A 20197-nucleotide genomic window follows, 5' to 3' on the forward strand; every position below is an offset into this window, starting at 1 on the left:
GGCACCAATATGGCCAACCTCTCCAGGAACGGAAGGCCTCTAGGCTGCCCAGGGAGATGGCTAGGGAGATGACTAGCCCAGGTCAGACAAAGGAACAGAAAATCCTCCATGCCAATCAGAATGGGGTTTGGCCCTGTTAACGGTCACCGGTCTTTCAAATCTACAAGATCATAAGACCTAGTCTGGAAACAAAACAAAACACCAGAAACTGGCTCTGGAGTCAGAGGATCAGAGTTCAAACACCGCCGCTCTGATGCTTACAATGTGTCTGACCTTTGCTAAGTCACTTAACACCTCCTCCCCCGCCTCAGTTTCTTCATCTGTAAAATGATGGGTTCAGACTAGATGACCTTGGGTTTTCTTTCTCACTCTAGATCTATGCTAAGAATTTTCTTTCACTATTCTAAACCTTCCAATGTCTTCATCCATCTTTTTTTTTCCTTTTTTCTGGTCTTAGCTAAATTTATTCCTTCACCTGTACTTTTGAGTCCATTGCCTCCATAGCCTTACTCTGGTAGTCATCCCCTCCTTCATGCATTTGAACCACTAAATCCAGGGGTCTTTTATAAGTCTTCATACTCCTTGACCTCTATGCCACTTTCTGATATTATGAGCCAATGCAGTGCAATAAAGAGACAGAGAACCTGCGTCTGGAGTCAGCGACCTCGGTTTGAATGCTGGCTTGGCTATTTACCATCCAGGCAACCTTGGGTAAATCATTTTCACTTTTCTGTGCCTCAGTTTCCTCATCTGTAAAATGAAGAAGAGTAGGCTAGATGACCCTGCTCTTTCTTGGTTCTTCTCCTACCTGTCTTCAAGGGATTTACATTCTATGAAAAAGGATACAACATATACATAGAGAAGTAAATACAGGATAATTTGATGAGAAAGAGTATAAACAACTTAAAGGATAAGGGAAGGCCCCGTGGAGAAGGTGGTACAATAGAAGCTTGGGCATGGAGTCAGGAAGAGCTGGGTTCAAATCCAGCCTCAGACACCCACTAGCAGTCTGACCCTGGAGGGAAAATTGCTTAACTTCTGTCTGCCTCAGATTCCTCAAATGAAAACTAATTTATATTAAATTTAATTTAATAATAACAAATAATAAATTTAATTAAAATTAAGTTAAATTAAATAAGTACCTACTTCCCAGGGTCATTATGAGGAGCAAATGAGATAATACTTGTAAAGCATTTAGCACAGTGCCTGGCACATCAGAGGCCCTTGCTAGATCTTTTTTTCCTCCCTCCTCAGTCTCTTTTGTTGGGTCAATATCCATTTCCCAGCCACTTCGCTCATTCCAAGGCTCTGACCTGGCCCCTCTTCTCTTCCCTCTCTGATGCTGTATCCCTTCTAAGCAGGTGACTCTCAAATCTACACATCCAGCCCTGGTCTCCCACATAAACTCTAGTTTCACGTCATCGACCGCTTGGTGGATACCTCCACATGGGCAACCCGCTTATCCGCATCTCAAACTCGCCCATTTCCTGGCTTCTATGGGTAATACCATCCACCCTGATGTGTAGCTTCAGAGTCGTCATTGACTTTTCCCTCCCCCTCATTGACCCAGCTCCAATCAGGTGCTAAGTTACATCAAGTCTACCTTCCAAAGATCTCTTATTCTCCCTTCTCTCTTGTCACAGGGTCACGATCCTGATGAAGAGCACCCCGTCTCCCTCACCCAAACAAGTGCAGTAACCTCGCCGCCTTAAGCCTATTTCTTCTCCAAACTATACTTCATGGAGCTCCCAAAATGATTTTCCTGAAGCGTAAGTCTGACCACATCACTTCTCTACTCGATAAAATCTCATGACCCTCTATTGCTTCTAGGAGTCAACATAAGTTCTGGTGTTTTGGGGGTTTTTTTTAAGGCAATTGGGGTAAAGTGACTTGCCCAGGGTCACACAGCTAAGAAGTGTCAAGTGTTTGGTCTGAGGCCACATTTGAACTCAGGTCCTCCTCACTTCAGGGCTGGTGCTCTATCCACTGCGCCACCTAGCTGCCCCTCTGGTGTTTGGTTTTTAAAGCCATTTACAACCAGGCATATCTTTTCAACTTTCAACTTTATCATACTCCATTATTGAACTCCATTGTCCACTCAAATTAACCTTCTTGGTCTTCCTCACACGTGACCCAACATCTTCCATTTCTGGACCTTTGTACTGGCTGTCCCGCATTCCAGAAATGAAATCCCCCATCACCTCTGCCCCTAAACATCTTTTTTTTTCATCAAAACTCTGATCAAGACCCACCTTCTACATGAAGGTTCCTTCAGCTATTGGTGACATCCCCCCATTTACCTCGCCTTTATTTTATATCTACTTATGTTTGTAGGTATTGTCTCCCCTAGTGGAATGTAAGCTCCTAGAAGGCAGGGACTGTTTAAATTTTATCTTTGTAGACCCAGTGTCTATTATAATGCCTAGTACATAGTAGGTGCTTTTAAAAATTGTTAATTGATTAATTATTATATTAATATATTAATTATATAAGATATTAATTTATACAATTAATATATTAATTATATCAATATATTGTGTGTAATATTGTTGATTAAATATTATATATTAATTATTATGTATAATAATTAATTGTTATATATCAGGACTGGATGTGAAGTCGAGGAGGAATAGCACCTGTCAGCTAACTAACTTTTGTTTATCAACAAGGCAAAGGCCATGCTGATGCACATTAATCACTGTTCAATGAAGATAAGCAGGAATCAAGGCAGGACTTTAGAGACAAAGGACTGAGTGACATTTGGGGAGAAAAAGGGAAGAGTGACATCTTTCAGCATCATGAGAACGAAAGAAGAGTGAAATATGACAATGGATATAATGCACCAAGTTCAGATGTTAAGGAAAACATGAGGCATTCATGAACGATGGGCTAATTACTTATACCTTTTAGCTGGAACTATGTAGGCTTAAAAAAGTAATTAGATAAAACCAAGTTAATTCTAATTAGGGAAGGATGATCAGGAACTATTACTCCTGCCCTTAAACGAAGGCATCCCCTCAAACATTTCTTCTCTTCTCACTCTCTAATCTCTTCCTTGATTTTCATCCATCTCCTCTACTTTAATTAAAATTGCTAGGCAAATGAACTCCAAATTTAGAGCTCTACTCTCAACTTTTCTCCAGAAGTCCAAACTTATATTTCCTTTTTTAAAATAGGTTTTTAAAATTTTTTTTATTGTTTGTTTTTGCAATGCCTGCATTTCTTCCTCTATCTCATCCCCTTTCTTTTCTCCATCCAGAAAGCCATCTTTTGTAACAATGAATTTTTTTTTAAAAGAAGAAAAAAATTCAACAAAGCTAATCAACACATTAGGGGGAAAAATTTGACATTATATGCTATGTCCCACACCTATGAAACCCCACTTCTACAAAGTGGAGGAGATCTCTTCTTTGGGGCCAAGCTTAGTCTTATGGTTTTGCAACATTCACTTTGAATTGTTTTGTAGTTGTTTGCCTGGCTTTGTTAACTTCACTTTCTTTTCTTTTTTCTAAAAATAATTAATTTATTTATTTTTAGTTTTCAACATTTACTTCCATAAGATTTTGAGTTTTAAATTTTCTCCCCCTCCCTCTCCTCTCCCCCCCTCCCAAGACAGTGTGCAATCTGATATAGGCTCTACTTATAAATTCATATTAAGCATATTTTTCCATTAGTCATGATGTAAACAACAATTAGAACTAATGGGAGGAACCATGAGAATGAAGCAATAAAACAAAACAACAAAAGAAAAAGAGAGCAAATAGTATGCTATTCAGACTCCATAGTCTAACTTCATTTTCTATCACTCATACATGTCTTTCCATGACAGTCCTGTATTTTAGCTACCTATTGGGATCTCCCTTTGGACATCTTGCCAGCACCTTAAACTTAAAGTGAATTCACCAACTTTGTCCCAATTCTGTCCTCTCTTTCTAACTTCATAGAATCCTAGAATTTTAGAGTTGTACAATATATCAGCCGACAAGCCCAACCTATACCCAAAAGGATTTCCCACCATAACGTACTTGACAAGTGGTTATCCTCTTCTTCAAGACCTACAAAAAAGGTGATCCCACCACCTCCGGAGGCAAGCCATTCTACTTTTGGACCACTCTCATTATCAGGAAGTTTTTCTTGACATCAAATCCATGTTTATCTTTCTGCTCCTGGTTCTGTCCTCTGAGGAAAAAAGAACATACCTGATCCCTCTTCTATATGGAGACCCTTCAAATGCTTGAACATAGCTATTGTGATTCCTTGAGTCTTCTCCAAGCTAAACATCCCTAGTTTCTCCAATTAGTCCTCATGACAAGGACTCAAGGCCCTCATCCATCCTTGTTGTCCTCTTCTGGATACTTTGCTTATCAACAAACATATCAAGGACTTATGAATGTCCTTGTTTTGATTGCACATGTATAACATATATCTGATACCATCTTAGGGAGGAGAAAGGGAGGGAGGGAGGGATGGAATTTGGAACTCAAAACTTCAAAAAAAGGTTTTAAAAATTGTTTTAACATGTAATGGGGGAATAAAATATATATTAAAAAAAATTTAAATGAATGTCTTTTTTAAATACCTTTCTTAATGTATTGAAAGGCTGTTAGCTTTTTTTGATTACCACATCACAATTCTCACTCATTGTGGCTAACCCCTATCTATTTTTCAAACAAACTGCTGTCTAAATATGCCTCCTCAACCTTGCACTTGTAAAGTTGATTTTTTTTACTTTAAATGTAAGACTTTACCTTTATCCCTATTTAATTTCATCTTACTCCATTCAGCCAAATGCTCCAAACTGTCGAGGCCTTTTGGATCCTGACTCTGTTATCCAATTTATTATTTACATCTCTCAATTTTATATCATCTGCAGATTTGATAAGAGTGTCATCTATTATTTTATCTAAGTTATCAACAAAAATGTTAAATAGAACAGAGTCAAGCACAGATCCCTGGGACACCCTACTAGAGGCCTCCTGACAAGCTGACATTGAACCACTAAAAACTACTCTTTGAATTTAACCATTCAACCAGTTCTAAACCCATAAAACTGCATCATCGTTTAGTACACATCTCTCCATGCTTTCCATAATAAGAGTGTGAGATTCTCTCTCAAATCCTTTGTTAAATTTCTATTAACTATATCTACAATCCTCTCATGATTTACTTTTTTAATAGGATTAGGGACTAGACCTACAATTTCACCAGAATAGAAAACTCCCAGATGTGGAAATTTACTCTGCCAGTACGATACTTAAAATACTTAAAACTTACTCTCCCAGTACAATACTTACAGCTTATTCTACCAATACGACACTTAAAATACTTACAACTTACTCTACCAGTACAATATTTGCAGTATTTACAACTTACTCTGCCAGTGCATTCTCTGCAATGTGTAGGCTTAAAGAGCTGCTACCAAGGGCATTGGAAGGTTAATTGGTTTGACCCAGGATCATGCAGGCAGTATATCTCAAAGACAGGACTAGAACTCAGTTCTTCCTGGCTACTAGGCCAGCTCTCTGTTCTCTCATGCCATGCTGCCTCTCATTAGGTTAGTAACTTTACCCAAAAAGGAACTGTGTTTATTCTGGCATGACTCGTTCTTGACAAAGCCATGCTGGCTTTATGTAAGCCCTGTTTCCTTTTTTAGAAGTTCACTAACCATCTCTTTAATGACCCATTTTCAAATTTTCCTTGGAACTGAAGTCCGACTTTCTGTCCTGTAGTTTGTAGATTCTGTTCTATTCCCTTTTTTGAAAATTGGAACAGCATATGCCCTTCTCCAGTCCTGGGGTACCTCTCTATTTTCCAACATCTTTCAACTATCCCTCACAAGAGCTTTATAATCTCACTTGCCAGTTGTTTAACTACCTAAAAATGTAGTTCACATGTGCCAAGGGGCTTGAATTCATCAAGTTCAACTGGGTGCTCTCTCACTATCTCTTTAATTATCTTGGGCCTCAACTCCTATTTAGCCATTTTTTCTGTGTTATTTCCATTGCAAAGGATATCCTCATTAGCATAGAAGTCAGAAGCAAAATAAAAACTAAGTAGCTCCCCATTCACACCAAGATCAGTACTATCTACTCTTTGATCCTCTTCTTTCCCTAATATAACTAAAATGAGTCTTTCTGTTGTCTCTATCCTCCCTTGCCAGCCTCAACTCATTCTGGGCTTTGGACCCCTGACATTCTTTCTACAGTACCATGACATGTTCATATTCATCTTCTTTCACCTGTCCTTGCGTCCAACTGCTGCACATACCTTTAAAAAAATCTAATTGGTCACTGAGTTCCCTATTTTTCCTCCTTATTGAAATTATATTCCTTTATGCCTTCAGAATTTCATTCTCAAATATTCCCATTCTGCCTGAGGTGATTTCTCCTGGAGAAGTTTAATCTGACAAGAGTTCTTAATCTGGATCCAGAGATAGATTTCAGGGGGTGGGGGTGGTCTGTGAACTTGAATGGAAAGAAAATACATCTTTATTTTCACTATCCTCTCACTGAATTATGCATTCCTTTCATTATTTAAAAACTTTATTCCAAGAAAAAGTCCATAGCCTTTGCCAGGCTGCCAAAAGAGCCCATGACATGAAAAAGGTTAAGGATCCCTTACTTGGGATTTGACATTTTCCCCTGAACCTTTTGAAACCCACTTTTCCAAAATCTAAGACATATGTGTGACTATGCCAAGTTTCTATCTCTAGCTCGAGAAACTTCATCTCTCAACTCTGGGCATTTTCTCTGGCTGTCCCTTATTCCTAGAATTCTCTCTCCTTATCGCCACCTCCTGGCTTCCCTGCTTCCCTTAAGTTCCAGCAAAAATCCTATCTTCTATGAGAAGCCCTTCCTGATTCCCTTAATGCTAGTGCTTCCCCTCTGTTGACTATCTCCAATTTGTCCCATCCATATCTCGTCTGTACATACTTGTTTGACTGCCATATCCCCCACTGGGCTGTGAACTCCTGGAGAGCAGGGACTGTCTTTTGCCTTTCTTTGTATCATTGGTGCTGAGCACCATGCCTGGCCCCCAGGTACTTATTGACTGATTTGACTTTTCTATCACAAATTCTAGGAAGGAGTGTCACTTCTCCACTGAGTTCCCATTATTTTTATCCCAGTACCCAGTTTTTCATTGTTAGTAAGAATATGATTCAGTTCAATAGTTTTCCTTTCTTGGTTCTTTTATACCTTCTGAAGGATGAAAAAAAATATCAAGGCAAATCAAAAAGTTGATAGTTGTTATATAATGTATTCTCTGTTCACTCTGCTTCTGGGCCAACAGAGAGCTTCAGGAAACGTCGGGATAACTGAAGTTTCTCATCAATGCCAGATTTGTGATGTTTCCCAAACATTTCATCTCATTCCTCTTTCTGTCCATGACAGATGAGTCAAACTCAAATAGAAATGGATCCCTGAAACCACATATTGACACAGAAAACCACAAATTAACATTATCTATGTTGTATTATATTTTTATTTGTTTTATTGAACATTTTCCAATTACATTTTAATTTGATTGCACCTTACTCTGGAGTTTGTGGCCACATGAGTTTGACATCGCTGGTCTATACTCTAATGACAAAATTGTTCCTGTTTTTACCCCCACTGACTTTAACCTCAGTCCTCTTCACTCTTATCCCCACTCTGGTTCCTGGATTTCCTCATATGAGTAAATTTTCTTAATATAGTGCTACCCTTTCACCCCCACCCCTTCCCCTTTATCTAGTCTGTTTCTTTTAAATAAAGTATACCAACCCAAAACCATATTTCAGTCATGAGCTTCATTCCACAGAAAAGGCTCAGTGTTCCCTATATTGCTTCCTTGTAGAAGGACCTCTTGCTAGTTACTATACCTAGGTTTCTCTGTTTCTGTTGATAGCATCACTCCCCTCCCCAGTTATCCAGGCTCATCATTTTGGAACCATCTCTAACCTTCCCCTTTTCCCCACCCATTTAATTTAATCCTCCATACATTTAATCAGTTTGTCACTTTCTGTCATATATACCTCATAAAATCTTTTGGATCTGCCCCTCTTCTCTACTACTATATAACTAACCTAATTCAGGTGATCATCTCTACTTGCCTGGACTATTGTAACAGCCTCCTAACTAGTCTCTTGTCTGCAATCTCTCTCTCACTGCAATCCAGTCTTCATCTTATTGCCTGAGTAACTTTTTTCTTTTCTTTTCTTTTCTTTTTTGGCTAGGCAATGGGGTTAAGTGACTTGCCCAGGGTCACATAGCTAGTAAGTGTCAATGTGTCTGAGGCTGGATTTGAACTCAGGTCCTCCTGAGTCCAGGTCTGGTGCTCTATCCACCGTGCCACCTAGCTGCCCCCTGAGTAACCTTTCTAATAGTCTGTTATGGTCTTCTTAAAAACCTTTCGTGGCTTCCCATTTTTTACTAAACAAAATATAAAATCCTGATCCTGATATCCAAGGCCCTCTTCAATCTTCCTCTATTTTACCTGTCTGGCTTTCTCTCATACTATTTTTATTTATACTATACCATATATTTATATTTATACTATACTATTCATCTCATACTATACCTTTTATTCAAGTCAAATTAGACTATCCTGTTTCTTGTTCTCATCCTGCCCGTGCTTTTGCATAGAACTCCCTCATGAATAGAAAAGGCTCTTCAAACAATCAAGAAGCATTTATTAGGCACCTACTATGTGCCAGGCACTGTGCAAATCCAAGGGAGGCACCGAGGACACAAAGACAAAAATTAAATAGTCCTTGTACTCAAGGAACTTGCATTGTATCAGAGAAGATAATATGTATATAAATGTTTACATACAAGATATATAAACAATAAAAATCAAAAATTGGGGGGAGGAGTCAGGAGGACCTGAGTTCAAATCTGGCCTCAGACACATGATACTCACTAGCTTCTAGATGTGTGACCCTGGGCAAGTCATTTAACCCTGATTGCCTCAAAAAAAAATTGGGGGGAAGACCACAAGCAGCTGGGAAAATGAAATGCATCATCTAGAAAGTGTTGCTTGAGCAATGTTATGAAGGAAACAAGGGATTCTGAGTGGGCGAGGTAAGTAGGTAAGATAGGCGTGCATTCTAGGCATAGGAGTTAGCCAGTGCGAAAGGCATAGAGATAGGAGAGGCAGCCTGTGGAGCAACTTGGCTGGACTGCAGAGTACAGGAAGGGGAGTCATACAGAATAAGATTGGAAAGGCATGCCAGAAACAGTTTGTGAAGGGCTTTAAAAGCTAAACGGAAAGACCAACTAGAACCACCATCATCATGGGTACACTGGCAAATGTTTAAGTTTAATTTGCATTTATTAACATTTTCTCCATCACCTTCTTAAGCATAGAGACAATCTGTGAGGTAAAAATGCTCACACTAAAATTTTAACACCAGACTCTCCTCCTTGGAGCTGGCTCCAGCACACCCTTGATAACAACAAAAACTAAATGATATACAATTATATTAATCAGGAGAGAAGAGGGGAGCAGAAAAGGGTACTTCCCTCTCTTCTTTGCAGAAGTGGAGCACTACAGGCAAGGAACATGCTGCCTATACTGTCACACTCAGCTGGTTAGGCTCATGGACCTGCTTCTCTCTCTCATTCCTCTCTCTTTTCTCTCTTTCTTTTTCCTGTCTCCCTCCTTTGCTCTCTTCTTGCTCCTGCTTCTTGTTCCTTTCTCTCCCTCTTTCTCTCTCTCTCTTTCTTGTTCTCTCTTTTGCTCTTTTTCTAGTTCCTCTTTTTCTCTTTCTTGTACCTCTCTCTCTTTCTCTTGTTCCTCTCTCACTCACTCTCTTGTTCTTCTCTCTCCCTCTCTTTTTTCTGTCTTGTTCCTCTTCTTCTTTTCTCTTGTTCCCCTCTCTCTCTCTAATGTTCTCTCTTTTGCTCTTTTTCTCTTTCTTACTCTTCTTTCTCCCTCCCTCTCTCTCTCTCTCTCTCTCTCTCTCTCTCTCTCTCTCTCTCTCTCGTTCCTCACTCACTCTCTTTTTCCTCTCTCTCTCTCTCTCTCTCTCTCTCTCTCTCTCTCTCTCTCTCTCTCTCTCGTTCCTCACTCACTCTCTTGTTCCTCTCTCTCTCTCTCTCTCTCTCTTTCTCTCTCTCTCTCTCTTTTTCTCTCTCGTTCCTCTCATTCACTTTCTTGTTCTTCTCTCTTTCTCTCTCTTTCTTATTCCTCTCTCCCTCTCTCATTCTCTTTTTCTCCTTTTTGTGCCTCTTTTCCTCTCTTTTTTTGTCTTGTTCCCCCCTTCTCATTCTCTTTCTTGTTCCTCTCTCCCTCTCTTTTCTCTCTTGTTCCTCTCTCTCTCCCTCTCTTTTGTTCCTCTCTTTCATTTTCTTGTTCTTCTCTCTTTCTTATTCCTCTCTCACTCAATCTCTTGTTCTCTCTCCTCTTTTTCTTTCTTGCTCCTCTCTCTCCCTCTTTCTCTTGTTTGTTCCTCTTTCCCTCTCTTTTTCTTTGTCTTGTTCCTCCCTCTCTCATTCTCTTTCTTGTTCCTCTTTCTCCCTCTTTTCTCTCTCTTGTTCCTCTCTCTCATGTTCTCTCTCTCTTGTTCTCTTTTTCTCTTCCTTGTTCCTCTCTCTCTCTCTGTCTCTCTCTATCTCTCTCTGTCTCTCTCTCTTGCTCCCTGTCCTCCTCCCTATTACAGAGGATAATTCTCTAGGTAGGGAATGGGGAAAGGATACTTTGGTAAATAAAAAATGATATCAAATCATTGAATTTTTCAAGGAATTAAATAATTTTTTAACATTTTAAAGCAATAGTAGGTCCCTACTCTTGTTTTCCCTGCAACAGTCTGATCCCTTTGCTATCTCATCCTTCCCCACCCAATCCAAGACCAAATTCTTTGACTCTACATGTTGTTCTTCTTTCCCTGCCCGCTTTCATTTACCTTTCCTTTTCCCAGCACAGATGACTAAAGTGCAGAATTCTACCTATCTTCCTCTCCCCACACCTCATCCTTAAATTTAAATGAGATTCATCTAAGAATTTTCTTACCAGAAATATCAATTCAATCACTTCCTTTTCCTACAACTTTCCCTTTCTAGGAAACACCATGGATGAAATCTGAGTCTTAGGCTTTGTACATAAATGTTTTCTCTTTGTTCTTAATGACTCTCAAAGTGAGCAGACATTAGCCTTGTTCTTTCTTTACTCTGCACACCTAGAAATATGATTCCATTTGTCCATCCTCCCTCATTCCTCCCTCCCCATCTCTTTGTCTCCTCCATCTGTCAATGCCTTTCCTTTCCTTCCCAAACCAACTCAGATGCTATGTCTTTCATGAAACCTTCTATGATTCCCCATATCATCCAACAGGCAAAAGTGAGCTCTGCTTTCTGAAATTTTTCTTAGCACAGTTCCTGGATCTCTGTCACATAACATATCTTATTTGTACTATGGTTATTCCTATACTTGTTCTTTCTCCATTAGTTTATCAGCTCCTTAAGGGCAGGACATGTGTAACATCGATCTTAGTATCTTCAATAAAGCAGCACAGTGTCTTACATATAGTAAGGACTTAATCTCATCCTCCTTTTTAATTATGGACTCCGTTCATTGTCCATACACAGTATCTATCCAAGATATGTGTACTTATGGATAGCTCTATGGATAGTACATGACACATCAGAATCTAGACAGTAGGCCTCTCCATTCACTTGGTTTTTCTTATGTGGATAGTTGGGCTAAACTCTTTTAAGGGATTACAGATCTCATTTAGGAGACTCTGCAATGATCTAGAGTTTGATGCAATAAATCCAATGTTATCTACAAACAGATGCATATGGAGGACCTTACTATCTATACAAAAGAACAAATTCCCAGGGGTCTATGAAATTGGATTAGAAAAACACATCTTCATTTTCAGAAACCTCTAGCTAAAATTTAGCATTTCCTTCAACAATGACTTAAAAAAAAACACAACTTTCTGAGAGGGTTTCCATAGGCTTCACCAGACTGCCAGAGGAGTTAATGACATAAATAAAGTTAAGACCCACTCATCTACAAGGAATCCGTCTTCCATGGGCCTCTTCATAGGATACATATCCTTCATGATAATGACAAATCCTTTTGCAAGCATACACTTTCCTGTTTTCTTCTCCATTTGATCTTTTATTTTTGGTGCTTTTAGGCAATTGGGGTTAAGTGACTTACCCAGGGTCACACAGCTAGTAAGTGTCAAGTGTTTGGTCTGAGGCCGGATTTGAACTCAGGTCCTCCTGACTTCAGGGCCGGTGCTCTGTCCACTGCACCACCCAGCTGCCCCTCCATTTGATCTTAACGAAGTATCAAATAAAGTTACTTTTGTTGCTACATCTTTTAAGGAGGTCCTATATGAGTATAATTGAATAGAAGACACTTTTTTGAAGGAGAACCTTTCAGTTTGCATTTTTTTACCCAAATAAACAAGTACGGGGGCATCTCAAATTTTCTGAACCTTTTAGGTCAATCGTTCTGATGTTTACAATACAACCTCATTTACAAAAGATGCAAAAGGAGGTTATTTTACGTAGTTGTCACTGAAAATATGATTAAAAAATAAATTTAACTGGGCAATAGCATGGCACTTTAGTTCTGTAATTCTAGGCCCTTTGTTCTTTCCTGAAGGCAGCATATGCATTATAAAATAGCATACAATGCAGAGACAGAAATAAAGAAGTTTACAAATTTTTCTTATTTCTAGCTGTTTTAACAAATATGTTAGAGAGCTGAGGTTAGTTCTAATGGCAAAACCAAAGCCAGGTATTAAGTATCCAAAAAGCTACACACTGGGTCTGCTTGCCAAGGATCAGCCTAGCTAAGTACAGAGAAGCTCATCACCAGTATGGTGACTTCCTGGTGAATTCTTGGGCCATAGCGACCCATAAAATAAAGAAAAAAAATTTCAAGTTCTGAGTTCTTTGTAGTCTCCTTCCACTTTTTAATAAATGATGGAAGAGGTTTGGGAAAGGGTGCAGAGGATTCCAAAACTCACATAGGTTTTAGATAGTCTGTATATTTTAAAAATAAGTTTTTATTAATCTATTTTGTTTTTACATTACTATAATTTCCCCCTCTCCTAGAAAGCCTTCCCATATAATATTATTTTTAAAGATGAGAGAGAGAAAGAAGGAAGGAAAAAAAATCAGCATAACTGATTAATACATCAAAGAAAGAGTCTGAAAGCACATATGTTATACAATGTTTTAGACCTCCCACCTCTGCTATGGCATAGTGTCTTCTCATATCTCTTCAACAGATTATCTATAAACATTGTCTTTGACTGCTGACACTTTAAATATGAGATCTTTGTCCACAGCCAATGAATATACATACTGCTAAAGAAATTGGATCACACCAATCCTGGCATTCTCGCTATAATGAAAACCAGAACACAAAAGGAAATGGCAACTCAATACAAGAATGGCTCACAGGAGAAGCAAATATAGGATCTGGGGGAGTTGCTTTTATCATATATCCAGAATCAACAAAAAACAGCATTTCATGGAAAACTTGGCCATTTTGTACATCTTTGCTCATGATAAACCTTTACCAAAAGAAAAATAAACCACATACCATGAAGATGACTACAGTTTATGAACCTATATGATAGTATTGGCTCACTGATTATTTAATCCAGCCCCTTCATTTTAGAGTTGAGGAAACTGAGGTCCAGGGATCTTAAGTGATTTGCTTGAGGTTATAATCTGTTGATGAGAAATTCCAGAGAGTGCCATAAGGCCCTCAAAATTAAATCAACATATGTGGTCAGTTTGCAAGGGAAGAAATCTAAACTATCAATAGCTATATTTTTTAAAATGTTCTAAGTCACTAATAATTAGAGAAATAGAAGTTAAAACAATTCTAAGGTACCACTTCACACCCATCATATTGGCTAAGATGACAGAAAAGGAAAATGACAAACTCTGGAGGGACTGTGGGGAAACAGGTACTTTAATGCAATATTGGTGGAGCACTGAACTGGTCCAGCCTTTCTGGAAAGCAATTTGGACCTATGCCCCAAAAAATATGAAATTGGGCATACCCTTTGACTCAAAAGTACCACTAATAAGTCTATATCCCCAAAGAGATGAAAGAGAGAGAAAAAGGATTCATATGTAGAAAAATATTTATAGCAGCGTTTTTGTGTGTATGGTAGAAAAGAATTGGAAACTGAAGGTATTTCTGTCAATTGGGAAATGGCCAAACAAGTTATGGTATATTAATGTGATGGAATATAATATTAGCTATAAGAAATGATCTTAAAAATGGTTTTAGAAAAACCTGGAAAGACTTGTACAAAGGGATGCAAAGTAAAGTAAGTACAACCAGAAGAAAAATTGATATAATAACAATAATATTGTAAAATAGTCAACTATGAAAGAATTAATAACAATAATAATAATGACCAACCATAATTCCAAGGGACTCATGATGGAACATGCTTTTGGCCTCCAGATAAAGAGCTGATCAACTCAAACTAAAGATTGAAGCATATTTTCTTCCCTTTCTTTTCCTTTTCTTTCTTCTTTTTTCTTTTGGATGATTAATGTGGGAATTTGTTTTGGGTGAATATACATATTTTTAATGGGTTTAGGTTCTTTTTGCTTCTTAGAGGTTGGAAAAGGGGAGTAGGGAGAGAATTAAGAATTAAAAATAAAATAAAGTAAAATTTTAAAAAATAAATAAATAAAAACAAAATTAAATCAACAAATATTTTAACATTCAGAGATTCAGTGCAAAGGTGAGTATAGAAGATAACCAAGATTGTATTGGAAAATGCGTTTCAGGAATAAGAAACAAGAAGGACTAAAGGCTTGTAAAAAATACAGAAGTCTCACACTTATGTATGACGAATACGTTCTGCAAGCATACAGTTGGGAGGTGATGAACGTTGTGAGCATCAAAGAACATCACAGGGGGCAGTTAGATGGCACAGTGAATACAGCACTGGCCCTGCAGTCAGGAGGACCTGAGTTCAAATCCTGCCTCAGACACATAACACTCACTAGCTGTATGACCCTAGGCAAGTCACTTAACCCCAACTGCCTCACAAAAAATGGAGCTTCGTTATATTTTAACAGACCAGAAATGAGGTAGTAGTCATTTCCAATCAGCTATCTATGTACAGTCAGACCATTGACATGTAACAGCATGGATCAAAGCCAATACCAAATTAGAAGAATAAATAAAATTAGGAAATATGGTGAGATGTTGAACCAACTTCAGCCCTACTCTGACCCTCAGACCCTCCTCTGAGTTCATAGCTTTTACCTGTTGTATGCTTGGCACTTAACCATAAATTGTCTAATGACCTCCCTTAGATTGTATACATGTTTTATTTTATGCACTTTTCACATATATACCTCTTCCTCCACTAATGCCCCATTCATCCATGAAATCATCACAGTGTAGAGGTGAGCCTGGGTTATCAAAAGCTCTATAGGTGAGTAAAGAGCCAGCAATAAAATACAGAACAATAGTTAACATTTATATAGTGCCTTTAGGTTGCAATAGGCTTTTATTCCATTTCATACTCATAGCAGTCCTGGGAGGTAGCTGCTATTTTACAGATGAAGAAATGGAGGCAAAGAGAGGTAAAGTGACTTGTCCTGGATCGCGTACCCAGTAAATATCTGAAGCTAGACTTAAACTCAGATCTCCCGTACTCCAAGTCTAGCATTCTTTCCTATTCATACCACCTATAAATACCTGTTGTTCACATGCCAGACTAGCTAAGTTTGTGAGATTCATCAATAAAAACTTGGCACCAGCTCTGACACCCTGGCCTCAGCTTTGAGCTGCTTTATATTTCACGACCTCAGTGTCCACTCCACTTTGGCCACCTGGGACCTCACAATTACTAGGAACTTCCTCACCTCTAAGAGCTCTACTTCTGAGCTTTCCTCTCTTTGATCCCAGTTTCCCTAGCCTTTCAGACTTCCTACTCCCTCCCGCCTGTCAATCATTCAATTAGTCAATGGGTATTTATTAAGTGTTTACGATGTTCTAGGCACTTTGTGAGGTGCTTCAGACAAAAGAACAAAACTTTTAAACATCCTGCCTTCAAGGAGCTTACACACTACCTACTGGGCTTATTCTTCAATCTCACCACTACCACTGGTCCTTTCATATCCTCCCTGTTCCCTCATTCTGCCATCTCTCCCTTCCTCCCTACTACTATTTCCTTTCTGGCTCCATTTTTTACTTCCTGCCTAGCCTATACCCCATGGTTAATCATTTCAATGATGCTTCACCACACCCTGGAAATCTGGCCAGTCCTGGTTCCTGGATAACCTTCATCATCAACATTCCCCTCCTTCCAGCTTTTTAATATTCTTAGAGATAGGTACAAAATCATGTGGATTCGTCCCCTATAGGCTTATTCTTTCTTTCAGTCCTCACAGTTACTTTGACATCCTTTCCTTCATCTTTTTTTTTTTACTTTCTAGCATGTTCCCTGCACATAGCACCTATTCCAAAGCGTGCCCATACACTCCTACTCCCCAACACTATGCTACCCAAACTAGACTAATCCCAATACACAGTAAGTACTTTCATGCCTCCATAATTTTGCTCACACAGGTCCCTACATCTGGAATGGACCTTACCACTGTCCTGACCATTGAAATACTATCCATCCTTTAAGAATTAATATTAAGGGGCAGCTAGGTGGTGCAATGGATAGAGCACTGACCCTGAAGTCAGGATGACCTGAGTTCAAATCCGGCCTTGACACTTACTAGCTGTGTGACCCTGGGCAAGTCACTTAACCCCAATTGCCTTAAAAAAAAAAAGAATTAATATTAAACATGTTAAACATACCTCTTCACTGAAGCCTCCCCTAATTCTCCTGCCCAGAAATGTTCCATCTCTCTTTTGTACCCTTACAGCATTTTGTTTGTACCCCTTCCAAACACTGATCACATTCTACTTCGTTTTCTACTTATCTTTATACATATTTTGTCTGACCTATTACTATTGATGGTAAGCTTCTTGAAGTGTCAAACCATTTCTTATTCATCTTTGCATCTGGCTTAACACCGTTACAGTGACTTACACATAGCAGTGTATAAATAAAAATATTCTCTGAAGGAAATTTGGAGCTATCTCCATTTTAAAGACAGAGAAACGAGAGCCAGAGATGCCACTAGGCTTGGCTGAGGTCACATACCTGGAAGAGCATCCACTTAATTCTCAGGCAGTTGTCAAACTGAAATACTATTGCTGTTCATCTGAAGATTAATGTTTCTTGATTTTTTTCCTCCCTGTTCTTCCTTACCCACAGAAATATTGCACGTAGAACCTTGCCTGATTCTAGTTTGGATGCCTACTTGTTCTGCTCTGGCTGTGTTGTGAACGTGGATTTACTACTCATTCCATCCCTTCCTTATTTCCTGATTCTATTTCTCTACCTCCATCTCTTTCCTTGGACCTCGAGACCAATTCCTTGTCCTTCTAACATGGGTTTTAACCCAGGCTGTACTCCGGCAGTCCATACTCATGAGGCATCCAGCCTTCTTGGTGGAGACAGCCCAGTAATTTCCTGAGAAAGCAAATATCTTTGTCTTCATTCAGGTCAAGGAAGAAATTCTGGCTTCCATTCACCATCACTAATGGTGATGGTCCCTTACATGGAAAATTTACAGCAGAGAAGTGAGACAGACATCCAGAACCAGAAAGAGAGTAGGGGAACTGCATGGGATACCAGAAATCTTCTTGGAGTCATTGGGGATCAAAGATTTAGAGCTCGCAGGGATCGTAGATGGATGCCAACTAGACTAGCCCTATCATTTTACAGATGAAAAAACTGAAGACTACTAAGGGTAAGTGACTTGCCCAAGGTCACATAGGTAGCAGGGTTAAAATACAAACCCAGACCTTCAGATTCCAAATCCAGGCTGGAGGTCAGAACTAAGAGAACATTTAGAATCATAGTGTACTAGAACTAAAGGGAGGGCAGCTAGGTGACACAAAGGATAGAGTGCCTGGCCTGGAATCAGGAAGACTCATCTTCCTGAGTTCAAATCTGGCCTCAGACATTAACTAGCTGTGTGACCCTGGGCAAGTCACTTAACCCTGTTCACTTCAATTTCCTCATCTGTAAATGACCTGGAGAAGGAAATAGCAAGCCACTCCAGTATCTTTGCCAAGAAAACCCCAAATGGGGTCACAAAGAGTCGGACGTGACTGAAATGACTGACAACAACAACAAAGAACTGAAAGGAACCTTTGAGTTCAGCTAGGGTGACTCCTTCATCTTAAAGATAAGGAAACTGAGGTCATGACTAGATGCGAGGTCTCCTTACTCTCAGGCCAGTGTTTGCTTTCCATTAAACCATATGACTTTATGAGACTGCCTAGTCGGATCTTTCTGTTTCTTATCTGGCTGCCCTGCAGTCCACCACATTTCCACTCCTCCTGGCTCTGAGACACAAGGAGATAAGCCAAGGGACCTCAGACTGATGGGTCCCACGAAGCAGAACCACTTCGTGGGCTGACCTTACCTGTGGGATGAGATAGTTCCTCATGTTTTTCACCGTCTGCCACGTCTGGTTACTGCTACCATAACCCCAGCGGCAAAGATGGAAACCAAGTCCCCAGAAAGGTGGCATAGTAGGGAAGCCTGAAATGATGGCACTTTGTCAGTATGGTGAGGACGGCAACTAGAAGGGCTCCTGATTGATGAAAGGGAACCAAAAATGTGACTCAGTTGTTCAAATCTTCCCTGAGTAAAATGGGTAGGTCAGCTCCCTTACATGCACCAATATAATTATATCAGCCCTTTCTGCAGGATCAAAGAACAAGAAGCAAATTAGATACCATCAATCGGAGACTGGCTAAACAAATTATGGTACAGGAAGATAATGGAAAATTGCTGTGTTTTAAGAAATGACTATGATGAATAAAGATGGAGAAGCATAGGAAGACACGTACGAGCTGATATGAAGTAAAGTAAGCAGAACCAGGAAAAGAACATAAACAGCTACAATGACCTAAACAGGATGAACAGCAATGCAACAATAAACTGAATATTATCAGAAGATACTGACCAGATCTGTGGCCAAAGAAGAGATATAAGAAGGCACATACTCTGCAACTTAGCTAGCCCTATGTTCATAACTGATCAGCATGGGAGGATAGGAAGAAATGAGAGGAAGGACTGAGGAAGGCTTCATAAAGGACGCAGAATTTGAAATGGGCTTTAAAGGATGGCTAGGAACTCAGGGAAAGATTCAAAGGATGGGTGAAGGCACACAGGCGGAGGGAGGCCACAATGATACATCTGGGGAACACGGAGACCATCTGGAGAGTAGTACTTTGAGACAAGGTGAGAATGATGCAGTGATATCAAACTGAGGAGGATTCTGAAAGCCAGGTAAAGGAACTCAAACCTAATTGCGTGCACAAGCAGGTTTTTGAGAAGGGCAGTCCTGTGAACAAGATGATGCACAATAAAGATTATCCCAGCAGCATTCAATGAAGAGTAGCTAGGAAGAAAGACTGGAGGCAAAAAAGACTTGTTAAAGAGCTCTGATAATGCAATAACTGCTCCCCCCTGCTGAGAAGCAATGGGATCAGGATGCAGAATTAGACTATACACACACACACACACACATAAACTATATATATACATACATATATATATATATATATACATACACACACATATATATATATGCATATATATATACATATATATATATACATACATATGTATGTATGTATTAGGCTTTATATTTTTGTTGCTCTTTAGTAGTTTCAGTAATGTCTGACCCGTCCTGACTCCATTTTGGGGTTTTCTTGGCAAAGAAACTGTAGTACTTTGTCATTCCTTCTCTAGCTCATTTTACAGATGAGGAAACTGAGGCAAATGGGGTGAAGTGACTTGCCCTGGGTCACACAGCTAGTAAGGACCTGAGACTGCATTTGAACTCAGGAAGATGAGTCTTCCTGATTCTAAGCCCGGTGCTCTATCCACTGTGCCACCTAGCTGCACAAAAGGTTTTGTGTGTGGGTGTGGGTGTGTATGTGTGTGTATGTGTGAGTACAGTGCAGAAATTTGTTTTGCTTGACTACACATATTTGTTAGAGTTGTTATTGTTTTCTCAGAGGCAAGAGAGGTGGGAGGGAGAAAAAAAACAGATTTTTGTTATCTAAAATTTACATTTCCCTTAACATCTAGTATAATAAATATTATGTTCTAATAAATGTTCTCATA

General features: G+C 39.3%; 1 protein-coding gene across 3 annotated transcripts in view; it reads right to left on the reverse strand.

Moving 5' to 3' along the window:
* Positions 1-20197, reverse strand: part of LOC110200106 (lysosomal alpha-glucosidase-like) — a 72587-nt gene that overhangs the window by 21453 nt on the left and 30937 nt on the right. For all 3 annotated transcript variants that reach the window (XM_078152924.1, XM_078152923.1, XM_020975240.2), the window contains exon 8: positions 18483-18601. In XM_078152924.1, the coding sequence (XP_078009050.1) occupies positions 18483-18601 (119 nt within the window). The remainder of the gene's footprint in view (positions 1-18482; positions 18602-20197) is intronic.

Source organism: Phascolarctos cinereus, unplaced genomic scaffold (genome assembly GCF_003287225.1).
Source record: "Phascolarctos cinereus isolate Bilbo 61053 unplaced genomic scaffold, phaCin_HiC Scaffold_4;HRSCAF=312, whole genome shotgun sequence".
Lineage (NCBI taxonomy): Eukaryota > Metazoa > Chordata > Mammalia > Diprotodontia > Phascolarctidae > Phascolarctos > Phascolarctos cinereus.